Source organism: Engystomops pustulosus, chromosome 5 (assembly GCF_040894005.1).
Source record: "Engystomops pustulosus chromosome 5, aEngPut4.maternal, whole genome shotgun sequence".
Lineage (NCBI taxonomy): Eukaryota > Metazoa > Chordata > Amphibia > Anura > Leptodactylidae > Engystomops > Engystomops pustulosus.
In genome coordinates, this window is record NC_092415.1 from 50,447,870 (window position 1) to 50,467,787 (window position 19,918).

Below are 19,918 nucleotides of genomic sequence, written 5' to 3' on the forward strand. Positions count from 1 at the left end.
TGGTATTTCCTATTAATGTGCTCACCCAGATAATTTGGTTACCCAACTTAGAGGAGCCAAAATGATCTTGTCCAATGAAGTAAAGAGAGTCATTCTCATGGGTTTTGGGTTTACAGTCGGAGCTAGAGTCTGTGGAGGGATGTAAAAGAACAATATCTACCATATCAGAGAATAGTTTATGGTTCATGGTACAAAATGATACAAATATATCTAATTCTAAAAATACACAAAATGCCCCTAAACAGAGAAGCAGTTAAATCTATTCCATACAATTTACTTTTTATCACCATAAAAATTTTTTAAAAAAATTTAATTAAAGATACATACATAGATAGAGTAGATGCCGAAAGTATTTTTTTGCATTGTTTGCTATGAAGCGTGGATTTCAATATTTTTAATAGAATAAATGGATTATTTCTTCTCTACACCCTACATGTACTTTTCTAAGTGGATCTCAGCTGTGTTGTCTTAACTCTCAGTCTCTCGGGATGAAATAGACAGCAGATGGGATTAGGGCAGAGGGTTGATGCATATGACAGCAAACGGTTCCTTTAGACTGGGTAGAAGCTGTGAGCATTAGGAAGCGACTCTTCCCCCTGAGAACCAACTTGCCACTGAAGAAAGTTGAAAACAAGCCCTTTGAGAAGCACTATTAAAATAGTAAAAAAAAAATTGCATTGTGCAGATGATGTGCTGCTGTGTGTTTATTTGGATGCTAATCGGTTTGGCATCAGGGATCTGTGCGGCAGTCCTGTTACTCCCTTATGTGATTTAGTTCATTTATTGACAATCTTTGTAAAAGAAATGAAAAATCAGCTATAATACATTTATAAAATGCACAGAGACATCACCAAAAGTCTTGCAATAATATGTGACAAATGCCATGCATTGTCTACCATTGTGTACTGCACGATGGATTCCAGAATATACAAAAAATAAAAGAAAATATTTGTAATTCGACATCGACAACGGTCTGTAATTTATATAGAGCCCAATATACACATTCTGAACGTTATTCTGTAATTTTGGATTGACCTCCATTCCATTTTTGTGAAATTGTATGTTAAAATCCTTAGTGTGTCTGATACTTTCCCTTATGTCTAACAAAAGTAAAATTAATGAATTTAATTACTGCATTTAGTTCGGTTTTCCCAGAGGAAGATGTTTAGTCACTGTTGTGGTGACAAAAAAAAAAGTTCTGACTTAGTTACCCTGCTTTTTAGGAAAACAAGAAAGGTGCATTTTTGAGATTTGATATAAATATAAACAAAAATATATAATTTCTTATGGTAAGATCTGTCCTCCTGTTATTTTTTTTTCAGAAGGAGGACAGAATATGACCATATGTGTTACCAAAAGTCAAAGTAGTTTTTTATTTTTATAACAACATTTTCCATACCTAATAATTAGTGATAAATACTAGTATACAGTATGCATAATTGTAAAAAATGCCTATAAAAAAACTTAAAATGTTTGTAAACTGCACATGGGCATTGTACATATGTTTTGAGTATTTGTTTTATGTTTTGAGTATTTCTCTATTTGGATAAAAAAAGGTTCAATCTCCAGGGGCAGAAAGGCTTCTTTACTATAAGAACTATGAATCTGTAGAATAGCCGAGCTAAGGAGCTGGTCAAAGTAGGGACAGCAGAGAGCTTCAACAAGGGTCTAGGCCTTCTTACAGACAGACATTGGTGGTTATGTAATCCCTTCCATCAATCCCTTCCATTGCCCTACTTGGTTGTACTTGATGGACCCATCTCCTTATTTTTTCAATCCTACTAACTATGTATACTACATGTGAAACATGTGTTTAGGTGATGAAATGAATGCTTCCAGCAGGAAAAATATTTTACCATATTCTTCCACTATAAATGTTACCTCTTGTATGGAGGAGAAGAGGGCTAGGGAAAACTAAGAATTTCAACATAAAGGAGCAACAAACAAAATTCACTTCTTCCAAGATTTTTAGGTTAACAAGGCGAGTACCTGCTGATTTTTACGGTTTACAATGTATTAGTAAGTTATTTTTCAATGCAAGGCCGTGAACAATATACTTTTCCAGTGTATGCAGTCATATGGCCTTTAATCTTTTAGTATTTGTTTAGACTTGTCATGTTTTGTTGGCCTTTAATAGCCAGGATAGAATACAAAAATATAATAACCAATGGTGGAATAAAACTGGACAGAACAGAACATGGCAGTAATTTCTCAAGCACATTCATCCATACCTATACTTTCAAATGGTTGCATTTGTTTATTGACCTTTTTTATTTTACTATGTTGTTAACAAAAAAGCAAACCAATGTCCATTATTATATTCTTCGATGTAATATTTATTTATTATCATTATTATTACAAACCATTGCAACAATTGCATACACTACAAACACTGAGAACATACATGGCTCTCTGGTTCCTATGTAAATAGATAATGGTTTAAGTCTGTTGAACTTTGATAATAGTTTGAGCAATACATTTGGATTGTCAAGCTGAATCCATATGTAGACTGAAACTAATCCAAAGGGAGAAAGGAGCATTTATCTTCTGCTACAAACGATTTGTATACATTCTTTTGGTCACCCTCATTACTTAGAAAATCTATTTTCTTTTCCATAGAGAATGAAAAACAGAACTATCTTCTAAATCTGCACCTGAAACATAGCCCTGCTGACCGGAGTTATCTTACATATCATTTTATATGAGCAGGAAAACGGTGAGGTATCTCATTAACTTCCTTTTTTCGCAAACATGATCATTTTGTTTATATAGGAATTTATATTATTATTATTATTATTATTATTATTATTATTATTATTATATTTTATTATATATATATATATATATATTCAGTTTAATTCTGGAGATGTGTGGCACCAAAGGCCACAAAATATTGGGGCAATTTTATTAAAAGTGCGGTAAGGTAAGAACGTGCACAGTTAGATGAGACAGTCTTTCGCACAAGATTTATTACTTTGTTTAAGGCGGGATGATAGATCTGATGTAGTGTAATAGTGTCTGGTCATACTTTGCACCTTCTATTGGTTGGCATAGTTTGTGCCAGAAAGCTTCCCCAAAAGTCTTGCTCATCAGCAATATTTTTCTCATACTTGTCTTAAAAGTGTCTAAAACCTTTGATAAATGTGGTGCAGACTTATTTTTAGTGCAAATTACAACAACAATGGAACAGATTGATAAATCTGTCCATTGTATTGTTACTGGTCTCTGCCCATTGTGTTGCACTACCAATAAATTCATAGGGTAATGGTGAGCCCTATAGGAACTGAAGTGCAGCCCGAGGAAATAGGAAAACCATAGTGGGTGAATATTTCAATAAGGAAAGATCCAATCTTTTGGGTACTTTTTTGGATTCCCAAATCAGTGGGTATTCAATGATCTTACTGTAGGTTATTAGGTCTATCTATATCTATCTAGCTATACAACAACTAAAATACATCAATCAACTCTATCTTTGCCAAGATAGAATTAATATTCTGCTTTTTTATCATCTTATTAATATATATGTAGCTAGCAAGTGACTCTTTCATTTCTCTGCCCTACAATGCCTTCGTGATACACTCTAATAGAAATACTTGGCACACATTTGTTACCTGGGGGAATAATAGAATTATTTGCTGAAGTCATTTGGCAATAGAACATAAACATATGGTTTTGTTTTACATTCAGCTCTGCCAGTTGTGCAAAGTTACTTGGAAGCTACACAGTGTATATGTCTGGGAAGGCAATGTCCACATTTTAAGTGGTCTATGCTATAGTTATCCAATGCTTTCTGTACTTTGATGGATTTTTACTACCAAGGTAAAATATTAAAGACCTGGATTAATGGACTTGTTAGAGTCCCTTTGAAGTAAAGCTCTAATTTCCTCGCCAGATGGAACATATTTGTTGTGCTACTTCTTGGAAACTCAAATGCTAAAATGGGTTTCACATGGTTTAACATGAAAGTCGTAGCAACCGGTGTATGGATAAAACATGTAAAGAATGTAGATAAAGAACTGGATGAAAAAGTATTAATAGTTACAAGGTTATATGGGAAGACTTGGTAAAAGGACGGAGTAGAAGGAGATTGGGTTTCACTACAGAACCAATAAAGGAGTAATAGTATCGGTAGTTATCTTCATTTGGAGATTTTGGCTTAGACTAGAGTTTGACTCCTAACAGCCAGAAATTATCTCTGCAAGGTCTTTTCTATGATATATTTCTATGAAATTTTAGGAAAGCATATGTTACATATGATTGTGAAAATATGATGCAAACGTATACAGTTTTTTTTAAGGAAGCAAATAATCACCTATGCACAGGATTGATCAATTCCTGATCAGTGAGAGTCCAACCACTGGGACCATCAATAATAACTAAAATGGAGTCCCATTAACCCATTTAATTGAAGTGGCAGTACAATGCCTCTCCAGTAAACAAAAATCCAGTGCTTGGCAATTATTGACAATTTACTGAAATGGAGGAGCAGCTTGTTCAACCCCTACTTTGATCAAACTGGGAACATGGGGACCCACACCACCTCTCACAATTCATGTGATCAGTGGGGTCCCCATTGGGGCCCACTGATCAGGTACTTGTTATCTTGTTTGTGAAAAGAGGATGATTTTATATAATTTATTGTTAAAATTAAAATACACATAGCGAACACTGTAATTAATGAACTAAAACAATGAAGGAGCACTGCTGCTTGTAGGTTGCTATTCAAAAATGAAATATATGAAAAAAGTTATCAAATTATTGAAAAAACCTAACTTGCTACAAATATTACCTCGTCTTACAAAAATTAAGCTCTCACAAGCTTGCTCACCATACCGTGGCCACAAAACACGGAGCCATAGCCTCTCCCAATCGCCAACGTGTGCTCGGCCGGGCTATGGCTATGTTCGTGTGAATGTAGCCTACTGTTACCTGCAAGAGAAAATGTACTTTTCACTGCTTGTAAATACTAGACCAATGGTGTGTTTGCGACCCATGTATCATCAGCAGGCAAGTTCCACTCATGTGCCATTGATAAGAGAAAAGCGCTGCTTGGGCAGCAAGCACATGGAGGAATTGGCCTAGCTCAAAAATTTGTTGCCTCGGCAGTAGAAACTGCAGCCATGCCTTTAGCCCTTAGAAAGAAATGGGTTTGTGTGCTAGCTGGGTACATGTGCACCTCCACCAATGGTTATAATTTACCGGCAGCATGTTGTAAAAAATGCACTTTAATTCCCAACATACCTTGACTTCTATATACTAATGATATACAGTTGGTGCACTGAGGGAATGTCCACAGCACACCTATTTCTACGTAAATCACTTCCAATGTTGCCCCATGCTTCTCACAAGACAAATATTCTGTTTCTATGACAGAGAGGGTAGTGGTCTCTGCAGGAATACTATTGCTTTGTATACACTAAAATGACCTTGGCACATCAACAACCTCATTAGCATATGGATTTATATAACGGACAGAAAAAATAAAGCTATTTTTACAATTACTGAGTATTTCACTAGACGTGCTGCCAACCGGTTATAATACTTAGGGAGGTACTAGACTCCCTTTAATATTTCATTTTAACACATTTTAAATTCATAAAAAGAGATTACATTCAGTGGGATTTATTTAGCAATTCCTTTCCCTAAAAATATAATACTGTAATTATAAGAATAATATGTTGTTTAAAATAGAACTGATGAAAATGACAGTCCAATCTGCAAAGAAACTGTAAAAAACAAGCCCCCTTACAGCTACTGTAAAATTATGGCTACTGAATGCAAAGATAAAACCATTTAAACAATGACCAGGTCCTTAAGGCCCCAAACTGAAAGGTCTTCAGGAGATTGCATGACAAAAACTGAACAGGTTTTCATAGTAATGTCTGTTGTGTTGTTGCTATCTATTGGCTACCCTTACTACATTTCCCCAAATGACTGTATTTGGTCTTGTAGTGCAGTAAATCGTAGAACCCAGTGAACCCTATTTATCTGACTATTGTTTCTTGTCCAAATCTAGTTGAACAGAAGGCGGCTCAGACAGTGAAACATTGCAGGGTGACTTTCTATGTGCCTGTTTGCCCTTAATAGCTGGCATAGAAAACCTCCATTAAGACATTAATATCAGAATGTTACATATAAATAGCTTTTTGTTAGCAGTAAAAAAAAAAAGTTCAATGAGGGCAGATGATCATTAAATAGCAAATATTGTATAACTAGCACTCAACGACATATAGCCTATTATTGTTAAGTCTCATCAATAACTTTGTGAAAAAATAGCACTAAAAGGAACGAGGGCGAAACATTCATTTGTAAATTATAAAGTGAAAGAAACATGATTGAAATCAGTCCCAGAGCGTTTCAGATGGTTTATGGCAGAGGTTTTGTATGTGTCCCTAAATGTAGGTCATTTGCAAAAATAAGTGCATAAATGAACAAACTCCATGAAATGCTGAACAATTATGAATATTGTGTGTCCATAATGGATGCCTGGAAGAACAATGAAAAAGGGCGATATTTCAATAAAATCATTTCTTGGCATTTACTTGGGTCTGAACAAGTAGTAATTCTTTTCAGAACTGAAGCACAGACTGCTTTTAATTTTGTCGGCGGAGTTGCTTGCCATAAAAAAACACAATGGATAAATAGTATATCTGCGCATAATATATACAGCGTTCTGGAGTTGTTTATCTCAATAGACTATAGTAATCAAAAGTAATGAACCTATTATGTGCAGGACCTTGGAGAGCGTAGAATGGCAGTAAAAGTGTGGCACATAAAAGGTTTATTAAAGGAAATTAAAGTCCATCATTGCCACACCTGCTCCCCTATTATAAGTCTATGGCAGGTCAGTGCCTTCAATCACAACTCAGCAGCACAGAATAGATCATGTTTCACATTACAATTGCTTCCACAAAGAGGACACTCCGCTGTACATCTTCCGTGTGCTGACTACTCTATAATATGCAGCATTAAATAAAAACAAAAGACTATTTCCACAATTACGCCACATTGTCTCTTGTTTCTGATGTGGGTAGGATGCGAAATATTTTTCTCATGTTCTGTAGAAATGGTATATTATACTATTTATGAGTAAAAAGCTGCTATAATCATTTGAAAACCTGGTTTTTATACAATGGTCCATCCACAGAACCTTTCCTCCTGCATGGTACTGGCTCCGTTCTTGTCACTTCTTCCATTATAACAAAAAAAAACTGGAAAGAACCGCAGACCAGGTCATTATTAAGTACCTACCTTGTACTATGTATTACTCATGCCAATATGTTACTAGAATGTCAATTGGTATTGTTATTTATTAGCACAGTGTAAACCTGTACCAAATTGAGTCAAGATGAGCTGCTACAATACAATGGCTATCCCCACACTTATAGTAGCAATGTCTATTTACTATATGTAACTACTTCTATAACATTTAGCACTCCCTTAGTATAATGCATATAAAGAAAACTTTTATTGAGGTATACAATGTTTAATTTGAAGTATAGAAATACAAAAATATTTAGTGAAAAGTTTCACTTCACAATTTTACTCAGTTTTATTGCTATTTTTTGTCCTATCACCTACAAAGGTCAGTGTAAGAATCCAGAGTGTGAGTGGGGATTCTCTAAGCAGACACATCATGATTCCTCTGTGCTGTGAGATGCTGTGTATTGATAATGTGCTTAGATTATCATGGCTAAGGGTTTATCTACACTTTTATTTAGCTTCTAAACATTCTACTAGTATCTGACACATAGAAAAACAGAGATGAGACAGATGAGAGATGAGAGATCCATGAGATGGATATAAAACACAATTACACACTGAACTCTGCAAACACACAGTCAGCACTGCTATAAAGACTTTATCTGTCTGTAGCTTGTAGAGTACGTCTCTGCACACTGTTTGTCTTGCAATGAAGGGGGAAGCAAGAGGCAGATAATACTGCAGTGTGCAGGCAAGAGAAGTTATTCATGAGCAGAATCTGACTATAGTCAAGAGATTTACGGTTGTATGTGATATTTTTTCCTGAGTATATTTAAGAATCTTGTCTTCATGGGAAGAACAAATGTATAGAACCTTGTACGTAATCCAGGGACTGCCTGTAGTACGTATATGTGAAGAATTTGTGGGGAGGATACTATATCCAATATAAAACATTGAAACAAAGCTGATCTAATTAAAGACATAATGATAATGAAACATCAACATACACAGGGATTCTTTACTGTAAAAGCATGAATATGGGACTCACTGTCATGCTTGTTCAATTAGGGCTTGGATTCCTTTTTTCAAAGCAAAATATGATGTTGTTGGAAGTAGGTTCTGTGTAAAATCCATGAAACACCAAAAGAGCCCCTATATATAATATAAACCACCCTCCAAACTCCAAAACTGACAAAAACCAAAAAACAAGAGAGCTTGTAATTATAGCAAACAAATACACTTTATTCAAAAATACCACATACAAAATAAATAGACCACTTTCAGAAGGGATTCCTGAAAGTCAGAAATTAAGGGGGAACAAGACAGTGTCCCAGGTGGAAATGGGACAGACACAAAGAACCTATGGCCCCCCTACCCTGTATGTGCCCCAGAAGTTGTGCCAAGAAATATATCCAAAAATCTATAATGTCCAAAAGTAGGACTGTAATGAAGGGCAGTGGACCTATGTGTCACAATAACTGTGCATTCAACCGGAGGTACCATCCGGTGCCAATACACCAAGTCAGAAAACAAAGTCAGTTATTGGGTAAGTGTGGCCGCTTTTTTGACTTTGTTTTCTGACTTGGTGTATTGGCACCGGATGGTACCTCCGGTTGAATGCACAGTTATTGTGACACATAGGTCCACTGCCCTTCATTACAGTCCTACTTTTGGACATTATAGATTTTTGGATATATTTCTTTGCACAACTTCTGGGGCACATACAGGGTAGGGGGGCCATAGGTTCTTTGTGTCTGTCCCATTTCCACCTGGGACACTGTCTTGTTCCCCCTTAATTTCTGACTTTCAGGAATCCCTTCTGAAAGTGGTCTATTTATTTTGTATGTGGTATTTTTGAATAAAGTGTATTTGTTTGCTATAATTACAAGCTCTCTTGTTTTTTGGTTTTTGTCAGTTTTAAAATCCATTAATGAAAGGATTTATTCAGGAGTTCGGAAGGAATTTACCACTATGAACCAATTGGTAGCAGTTCCTTTTGAATTTTGTCTTTTTTGCTATTTCTGGATCAACACTGTAGGTTTATCAGTTGAATTTGATGCACCTATGTCTTTGATCAAGCTAATCTACTATGATTTACCTGGTTATGTAATAGGAAGTGGAATATTTTTATGTTAATGAGATATCCCTACAGCCAATCACTGAATAGCAAGGTCAACATTACTGCCAGTGATTGGCTGCAGCAGTGGCACGTCCCTAAATATAAGGATTTCCTTAGTAAATGAGGACATTTAGAGTGGTCATCATTGTACCTTGCGGAACAAATAACCCTTGAGGTAGTTATGTTTTTTTTTATATTTATGCAGCAGGTTTGGTAATTTTGAATATTTGTCCTTGAAATTAATCATACATTTACTACTGTACAATGCATAGCGATAGTTGTCAGACCAGAGTAAGACCATCATTAGACACATAGTACTGAGCAGCACTAAACTAGACTCTCAACGATCTTAAAGGAGGTGTCCACCTTATAATTTTGTAATGTTTTGGTGGGGGGCAAGATATTAGGAAATTTACCAATACAGGCGGTCCCCTACTTAAGAACACCTAACCCTAACCCTAAAACTGGACCTCTGGAATTTGGTAATTTACTGTACTTTAGCCCTAGGCTACAATAAACAGCTATAACAGTTATCAAAGTTGTCGGTAATTTAGCTTTATTGTTAATCCTGGTTTGTTATTGTTAATCCAACATTTTTAAATTACAATAGTCATAAAGACCAAAATAATTTTGGTCTGGGGTTACAATTATAAAATATACAGTTCCGACTTACATACAAATTCAACTTAAGAACAAACCTGCACAACCCAGGGACTGCCAGTATACATCTATTAAAAGTTCTGCTGTGCTTTCTTGATGTGTACAGTGAAGCTTCATGTATTTTACCTCATAAACCCGACATTTCCCATTCTTGTCCATAAAATGGCCGCAGATGGAGGGTCATCTGCGTTCATGGAGGGTTATTATGTGTCCATGAATAATCGCCCTGCCAGGATCTAATCATAGTATTCATGGTTATAACATTGAGGTCCTATCAGGGTGATTGCTCATGGACAGATACTGATCACATGACCCTCCATCTGCAGCCATTTTATGGACAGGAATGTCCGGCTTATGAGGTAAAAGACAGAAGGCTTCACTTTACATATCAAGAAATCAGAGCAGAACTTTTAATAACTATACACACTGTACACACATTACAAAAACATGAGTTAAAGTGGCCAAACCCTTTAAGGAGAGAAGAAGCATCAAGATTTGTGATAAACTCAAAATTATTTCTTTGTTTTTTTTGGGGGGGGGGGGGTGAAAATTAGAAACCTAACCATATGCTTTTATTTAGCAATTTAAAGATTTTATTCTAACTTATTTTTATATTGACATGACATTTACATTTTCATATAGATGGCGGTAGATGGAGAAGACACTCATCTATGCATACTCTCAAAAGAAATAAAGGGTAAGTTTAATATTTATTATTATTTACAATATACCGTAAGTTACTTTACGTTACATTAATTGGTTACACAAAATCTTTCTATAAGTGATATTTCCAACAATAGATGTCTTAAAGCTTGATGTGTATAACAAGTTTAAACACTAGGTGTTACCAATTGGGGAGAGGTTTGCCATAATCAGAACCAATAGTTTCAGAAAGTTTATTCCGTGAAGGGAACCATTAAACATAATAACAGGATCCCACTGAAATCTTTATACTGTGCCCTATGCTTTTTTTGTAAAAAAAAAATCCATAGCTCTGATCTAGTGTCTCCGTCAGCTCCAACATGCCCTTCCTGGGCAGTTTATCTGTACTCCTCCCGGTCGATAAAATATATACAAAGCTTTCTGATTTTAGCATAAAAAGCCCCCTCGCCAATGAAAATTGCTAGAGACATGCAACTAAGTATGGACTATAGTGTATGCTGCACTATTCCAATAAGTTACCTAAGACCTAAGGCTCCCCCCCAAATGAATTCTAACACATACAGTATCCCCCCTTAGTTAAAATGTTCAGTGTCTTTCAAATTTTGATATTGTGCCTGCCATGAATTATTATAATGAAGATTTACACATATACTTCACCAGAACAAAGCTTAGTACATAAATACAGCACCAGTATGGAGTATTCAAGACATAAGTACAGTACTAGAACACTCCCCCAGTATATAGAGATTTAGCCCCAGCACACATCCCCATTTTATAGATAGGTATCCCCAGCACATGCCAACAGTATATAAATAGGTAACCCCAACAGACACCCCTAGAATATGGATAGGTAGCCACAGCACATGTCCCCATTATATAGATAGGTAGCCCCAACACACGACCCCTATATACAGCATATATACACTCACCGGCCACTTTATTAGGTACACCTGTCCAACGGCTCGTTAACACTTAATTTCTAATCAGCCAATCACATGCCGGCAACTCAGTGCATGTAGACATGGTCAAGACAATCTCCTGCAGTTCAAACCGAGCATCAGTATGGGGAAGAAAGGTGATTTGAGTGCCTTTGAATGTGGCATGGTTGTTGGTGCCAGAAGGGCTGGTCTGAGTATTTCAGAAACTGCTGATCTACTGGGATTTTCACGCACAACCATCTCTAGGGTTTACAGAGAATGATCCGAAAAAGAAAAAACATCCCATGAGCGGCAGTTCTGTGGGCGGAAATGCCTTGTTGATGCCAGAGGTCAGAGGAGAATGGGCAGACTGGTTCGAGCTGATAGAAAGGCAACAGTGACTCAAATCGCCACCCGTTACAACCAAGGTAGGCAGAAGAGCATCTCTGAACGCACAGTACGTCGAACTTTGAGGCAGATGGGCTACAGCAGCAGAAGACCACACCGGGTGCCACTCCTTTCAGCTAAGAACAGGAAACTGAGGCTACAATTTGCACAAGCTCATCGAAATTGGACAGTAGAAGATTGGAAAAACGTTTCCTGGTCTGATGAGTCTCGATTTCTGCTGCGACATTCGGATGGTAGGGTCAGAATTTGGCATCAACAACATGAAAGCATGGATCCATCCTGCCTTGTATCAACGGTTCAGGCTGCTGGTGGTGGTGTCATGGTGTGGGGAATATTTTCTAGGCACTCTTTGGGCCACTTGATACCAATTGAGCATCGTTGCAATGCCACATCCTACCTGAGTATTGTTGCTGACCATGTCCATCCCTTTATGACCACAATGTACCCAACATCTGATGGCAACTTTCAGCAGGATAATGCGCCATGTCATAAAGCTGGAATCATCTCAGACTGGTTTCTTGAACATGACAATGAGTTCACTGTACTCAAATGGCCTCCACAGTCACCAGATCTCAATCCAATAGAGCATCTTTGAGATGTGGTGGAACGGGAGATTCGCATCATGGATGTGCAGCCGACAAATCTGCAGCAACTGTGTGATGCCATCATGTCAATATGGACCAAAATCTCTGAGGAATGCTTCCAGCACCTTGTTGAATCTATGCCACGAAGAATTGAGGCAGTTCTGAAGGCAAAAGGGGGTCCAACCCATTACTAGCATGGTGTACCTAATAAAGTGGCCAGTGAGTGTATATAGACACAGCATAAGACAGGGATTTAAAAAAATATGTCCCTGGATTAATATTTTAATAAAATAGGTTAGGTCCCCTTTAAAATACCAGTGATCCCATAATGAACTTGTCTATAGTTACAGAAGAGCAGAAGAAAATTTCAGCGACGTCTAAAGCTGAGACCCACGCCTTCTGACGTATAAAGTCAGTGGGCGGCCGGTATCAAGTTAACTCTTATAAACATCATGATCCAACTAAACTATCTTTTTATATGGAAAATATTTGCTTCCGTTATGTACTTATCAGAAAAGACACCACTAGAAAAATATATCAATAAGCATTTACAAAAAGAATCCCTTAGACCTCATAATAAGACTTCTAATAAGAAAACTAATAATAATATCACACATAATAGTATAGTCAGCTGTCATTGTGCTTCTACAATATTTTGGTTAAGGTTTTCCTTCACTCCCATTTTTTATATTGTTTGATTCTTTTCAGTAATAATAAAGCAAATTCGAGCTTTACAGCACAAGTGTCTATAATGATACTTATGCCTAAAAACAGTTTTGCCTTTGTTACGCTGTATTATCTTTACATGAAACTGCAGTCGGGGGTTAAATTGAAACTGGCTTGCTCATTTATTATCTTCGCTGAGTGTGTTTCCGCAAGTGTTGCTGTTATAACAACATGAATAATTTTGAAACCACCTGTTGGCTCTGTCAATATGTTGTGTACCCTTGTGTGGGCAGGTATTGATAAACACCAGCTTTCATCCTTCTCAGATCATTTTAAAGCTAACAAGTGCAAAGCTTTCACACCACATGTCCCAGGGAAAAAAAGATAACAGAAAATAAACTCAGAGAATTTTGCATTTCTAAGAGGTCTAAGCTTTAATAGCAATCCCTAATTGTTTTCTTCTAGTGCATGTGCAGTGATTTATGTCAGTATCACAGAAGGTTTCTTCCTTGATATCCATATTGATTTGTTATTCTGTTATCTTTTCTTATACAGTGGAAGAGGATTCTCTTCAACAAGAGCTCAGGTAAAGCAATAAACTGCTATACTAAATGTTTTTAGATTTGATGTATTATAATTATTATTATTATTATTATTTTTATTACCTCAGTGTCATTCAATTCCCCAACGTTTTATACATGTTTTATAAACTTTCCATCAAAAATTATCGACACATAAGCCCATGCATTGTTGTAGCCTATACTTATGTTGGAAAACTTATCGAATAAAACCAAAAGGCCGCTATTTTTTTAATTTCATCATACATTATACATATTGACCATCCTTTGTTGCTAGGACTGCCCTCTAGAAGTGTTTTGCATATAGGTAAACCAGTCTTCATTTTTTAAATGTGTAATTCTAGCTTTAAAGGGGTTTTCCCATGAACTAACGTTAGGCCCTATCCTCAGTGCTAAGAAAACGAGGGATCCATTGGACCCCTTGGCACTCCTCAAACTCTATGGAGCTAATGGAAATCGGTGAGCCTAGCGTTCGGCAATTTATAGAGAAATATAGAGATTAGGGAGCAGAACGGCCATGTGCAGCCGTCTGCTCCATAGTCTAACAGAGTGCCGAGGGGTCCAACAGACCCCTCATTTTCATGATCTGTGGTGGTCTCAGCACCGAGACCCCCACTGATCAGCAAATTAGGCTTGTGGATAGGGCCTAAGTTTAGTTTGTGGAAAAAATCCTTTAAGGAAGTCTATAGGTCTCCAACTAATCTAAAAACTTGTAGTGGAGTTTAATATGGGATTTAACAAAGCTTGTATGCCAATTTTGAAACAGTTGCAATTTCTGGCACATGGCAACTACAGTATTTCCCTCCTTACCCCAAGTCCATGCTAAATTGTCGTGAGGGGGCATGAAGGGTCCGTCCACAACTGTAGCCTGCAACAGGTGTAGAATTGCCTGGCAGTATGTCAACCGCCAAATATGTCAGGTAAAGCCTCTAAATATATCTGTCATGGTGGAAGGGAGGGGGATTACATCAACCGCTGGTGCAGCATACACCAACACCTGATAAATTCCCCCTATTGCTTGGAAAACAGAAATGTGTCCTTTTAGAGGGATGGTATTGATTTGAGTTGAATGGATCCAATTGGATAATTGTATATGGATTCAGTTGGTGTTCATAAAAAATTACAACAATTGCACCAGCAGGCCTGGTCCTGTCTATGGAGGACAGTGAAGCTAATTTTCATAAACATTAAAACAGGTTTGTTGGAAAAAACTTATAAAATGGCCTACAGAACATTGGTTCTGTTTGTGGGTGTGCAGAAAGGTGATATATTCTTTTAAAAGCTTTTTATTTATGAGCCTCGGTAATGCTTTGTCAGGTCTAACCATAAAAAAACACAACAAAACACTTTGTAGAGAATAATTGTGAAAAGCAAAGCAACGTGTATGTTGCTACTATCTTGAATAGATTTGTATATTTGTATGATGTAATTTTTATACTTCTAAATCACTTTACTGTTGATATGAAGTTTACTTAACCAAGTGAAGCTGCTTTCTTGAAAAAAATAAAAGGAAAACCTTTGTTAACAGATAGCGCTGACAATGCAGACTTTTCAAAAATGCTTGTCCTTGATTGAGGACACTGTAATATATCCATATACATAGATTTACAAAGGTTGACAAACTATTGAATAAATTCAGATATTTCCTTAGCAACTAAGCTCATGTTACATATAGAACACAGCACTGAACGGTTAAGACAGGTTATTTTGTGTAGTCCACAATGTTTCCTTTATATCTTCATGGCCAAGAAAAACATTGAATTTAAGCCGGTCATGTGATTGCCATGTATGCTGGGTCTGATCTGCTCCCACAGGGGGTCATTTCCTAGCCCTATGTGTCATGAAGAAAAGAGTGCAAAAAGTGTTAAGGAACTGCACAAAAAACATTATGGTCCTTACACCAATAAGTATGAGAATTTGCTTAACAAGCTACGGCCATTAAAGCATTTTAAGGCTTGGTCAGAAAGAGGTTAAAAAACTTCAAAAAAGTACAACAACATAGCAGCATTAGAAATCCTATGCAGGAGTCCTATGTTGCCCTATTGCCCCTTACGTATCATGCATTGGCTCCTTACCACTTGATGCAATTATTTTGTCTCTTACTAATAATTATAGTTTTTTTTTCAAAATATTAGTGTGGTTATTGTTTCTTTTAAATAAGATATCCAATTATAGAAAAAATTGTTAAAAAAAAAAGAAAAAAAGAAAAGTGAAGTGTTTGCACTTTATTTAAAAAATTCCTAACAAAAATATGTAGTTTTGAGCAAACCCGAACCTCAATGTTCTGGTTTGTACATAAGGTTGCGAGTTTGATATTCGGGTTCAACCCCAACTGGTAACACAAACTATCATGTTCATATTGTTCACATAAATTATTTAAGTTTTTTCCTTTTCTCAGGGAAAGAATTTGAAAATCCCTATAATTGGTCCAGAGTACTAAATACACTTCATTGTTCAACACTGCCCTATAGAGTAGTTTAGAGTAGATTTGTACAACTTATACAGAAGGTTACAATGTAAGCAAAGGATATAGTAGGATGATAATATAGGATAAAGGCTAGGTCACCACTAATCCAGAGTTATATTTTTAGTAGGTTTTACTTTGTGTTTAAAGTAGACTAAACTGTTATATAGAAGTAAAAATGTGTGTGCGCTATGTGCTATTGTGAAATTTTACAACACTATAAAGAAAAGCAAAACATCTGTGCAAAAAATCCACTGAAATCAATGGGAAGTTAAAAAGTCCAATTTTTGCCATTGGCGAGGTCTCCTCTTAGAAAGAATGAATGTCACTGCCTATATTCTGAGATATATCCATGTGCATGCCACTCTGCATATAGGTCATATTTTTATTCAAATTTTGCATTGCAAAACCTTGCAGAAGTGGGCGTGTAGGGACATGATGGGGACCATGCCTAGTAGAGGAGTGGCAAGGACGCCCTTTGTTAAAGGCATTAGCCACAGCTAATCACACTATAGCGTAATTCTATGTCAGCTCCCTCCCATTCAGTGTTTTCTATTGAGTGGTGAGGGTTGTCTCTAAACGGGTTGATACTGTCCAATTAGTACTGCCATCGTCTGCCATGGAAAAACTAAAGAATTGTTAAAAATATACAAGAATTGTCATTTCATGCAAGGGTTGACTGCAACAGACATGTCAAAAATGGTGACAAGGGCTCCTGAAATCACCCTAAATCCATATGTAAGAAGCATTGATGTGACCATATAAGGCTAGTAGCAGAAACCTTACTATTGGAAGAGAAAATGTTGAAGTCATATCTGGGTCCTGAGGCCCTTTACCCTACAAGATGACATATACTGTGAGCCTAAAAAACAAGAGACAATATAAATATCTCTAGAGGCCTTTCTCTGGGTTGCGGTGGATATTCTTGAATATGTATTCAAGATTAAGCACTAAAGCACACGCCCATGTAGTAGTCCATAAATCCCATACCATTCAATGGATACCGAGAAGGCCCCCTCAAAACAGCAGCGCTAAACTGTAAAGGTGGGGGACCTTCACCGTCATTATAGACAGGGAGTCTGTAATGTAGTGTAGAACTTGCTACAATGGACAAGATCAAGGGATTCTAGGTATTCATCCTCGGGATGAGCCATTGATCTAAGGATTTGGATTCTAGCTGCTTTTCCCCACTATGCGCTAATTACCATTACTCATGAGTTTTTTTGCGTTCTTCTGGATCAATCTAGGATTATAGGTTGGACTTGATGGACCCGCATCTTTATTCAACCTAATCTACTATGATATTAGATAATCCACATTGTGTAAATCTGATGCCTGGTGGAATAGAGCAGCCGATGTGTTCAACTGATTTTGCCACATTCTTATAATGTATTATCCTGGTTAGGTTTGACCATTATCCATTAAGCCACTATGTTAAGTAATCTCATATTATCCTTGGAATATAAATATAGTAGAGATCAGTTTAATAGGTTTCATAAGTATTGATATATCAAAGTGTATTCAATATAATCGAATATGCTACAATGTATTTGTTTGGAGTTTGTTACCCCATACTGTTGCTTTAAATATAAGAAACACAAGGGAGTCAATTCTGTTAATTTTACCAAGGTCTAAAATTTGAAACTTCTTTTTACAAACAAAAATGTAAACCTTTAAATATAGATAAAGCACAACTTTGGTAAACAGGTACAGTACACATGTGTTGTGAAGGATACACAGAATTTGTGGCCGAGCCCTTAAGGACTTAGTTGCCTGTTCTCTGAGGATTAAGATTCCATAGCTACCCAATGGAGGATTAACAGATAAACATGGGCATTTATTGTGTAAAAATAATATTTATAGCACTAAGCCTTGAGTATAGTATTAAAACGCTTTTATTTAATTTTAAGAAATACATCTGTTCTGAAATTTTCAAGCGGTGCTGACGTGTACTGATCTTTATACCAGTCATTAATACATTTTATAAAGCTCATGATGAGGAAATACTATGTATGTTGAGACTATATGTAAAATATTTTCTAATTTATTGTAACCACATTGAACCCTTTGGGGGTTATTTATCATTGGTTTTCCTGGGCTTTTTTAGCATAAAAAAGTCTCAAAGTAGTCGCATTGAGGTTTTTTGAGACTTTTCACTGCGCCAAAGTCTCACAGGACTATATGCACCTCATTATTAATCTGGCCTTAACATAGAACTACTGCTAGTGCAACACCATACAACACTGTGCAAACACTGTGCAGATTCATGACTTGGTACTTTTGAAAAAAAGTCTCATAAAAAGTCCAGTCCCCTGCTGGTCTACACGCTGAGGCTTCTTATGCATTTTGAGACTTTTTGAAAAAAAAAATCCCAGACAGAAAGTAGACCATAAGAATATTCATTAAGGGCCAAAGCCGCTTTAACCCCTTCCCGACATTTGACGTAATAGTACTGCATCGCGGGAGGTGCGTTCCCGCAAAATGCAGTACTATTACGTCATGCTTCTGGCACCGGCTTGTGAATGGAGCCGGCGCCAGAAGCTGCAGGTGTCAGCTATATATTATAGCCGACACCTGCCTCTAACACCGCGATCGGAGATTTCTCCAATCGCGGGTGTTAACCCCTGTGCAAGGGGCATTTCAGAAGAATCGGACCCCCCCCCCGCGGCGCTTACCGGGGGGGGGTCCGCTGCTCCGATCGCAGCCCCGGGACTGCCGGTGCCCGGGGCTGCGCGATCCTCCTTCCTGTAGCCGGGTCCCTGCCTTCTGACAGGACCCGGCTGTAACACACTGAGCATGCGCAGCATGCTCAGTGTGTTACATTACACAGTGTAATACATCTGTATTACACTGTGTAATGTGAAGAAGAGCTTGAACAAGTGATCAGTGGATCACTTGTTCAAGCTAACCTGTGAAAGTTAATCAAAATGTTAAAATTATTACATAAAATAATTTTTTAATAAAAATAATTAATTAAATAAAGTTAGAGTCTCCTAAACACAAATATTCCCTATACACATGCAATAAAGTGAAAAAAAACCACAAAATCGCCAAAAAAAACCACATATTTGGTATTGCCGCGTCCGTAACAATCCGTTCAATAACTCAGAAACATTATTGGACCCGCTCGGTGAACGCCGTAAAAACAAAACTCGAAAAACACGCCAAAAATGTACATTTTTCATAAAATCGTAACACAAAAATGTTCTAAAAAGTGATCAAAAAAAGTTATGTGCGCAAAAATGGTACCACTGAAAAGAACAATTCAACACATAAAAAATAAGCCCTAAACTAGCTCTGTCAACCAAAAAATATTAAAGTTACGTCTCTGAAAAGATGGCGATGCAAAAACAAATGAGATTTCCTCTATATTAGTTTTTATCCAGTAAAATTGTAAAGATAAATGAAAAACTATATAAATGAGGTATCACCGTAATCGTAGTGACCTATAGAATGAAGATAATATAATATTTTTAGTGTACGGTGTACGACCCCCAAAAAATACGAAAAGAAAGTAAACCAAAATTGACCATTTTCTTTTCACCCATACATTCAAGAGTTAATAAAATCTCATCAGGCTAATGACCCACTAAAATGAAGTATTTGTAAAGTGCATCTCATGTCGCAGAAAATAAGCCCTTATATGTCCAAATTGC

General features: G+C 36.8%; 1 protein-coding gene across 9 annotated transcripts in view; it reads left to right on the top strand.

The window, feature by feature from the left end:
• ST18 (ST18 C2H2C-type zinc finger transcription factor) overlaps window positions 1–19,918 on the top strand; it is a 166,288-nt gene that overhangs the window by 61,984 nt on the left and 84,386 nt on the right. For 8 of the 9 annotated variants that reach the window (XR_011855708.1, XM_072151929.1, XM_072151931.1 and 5 more), the window contains 3 exons: window positions 2,620–2,716; window positions 10,625–10,679; window positions 13,776–13,806. Coding sequence is in view for 8 of the 9 variants with exons in the window: in XM_072151929.1 (XP_072008030.1) it covers window positions 2,702–2,716; window positions 10,625–10,679; window positions 13,776–13,806 (101 nt within the window). In the remaining variant the exon portion in view is untranslated. Of the gene's footprint in view, window positions 1–2,619; window positions 2,722–10,624; window positions 10,680–13,775; window positions 13,807–19,918 lie in introns of all 9 variants that reach the window. The other variant, XM_072151928.1, reaches the window with a different exon arrangement.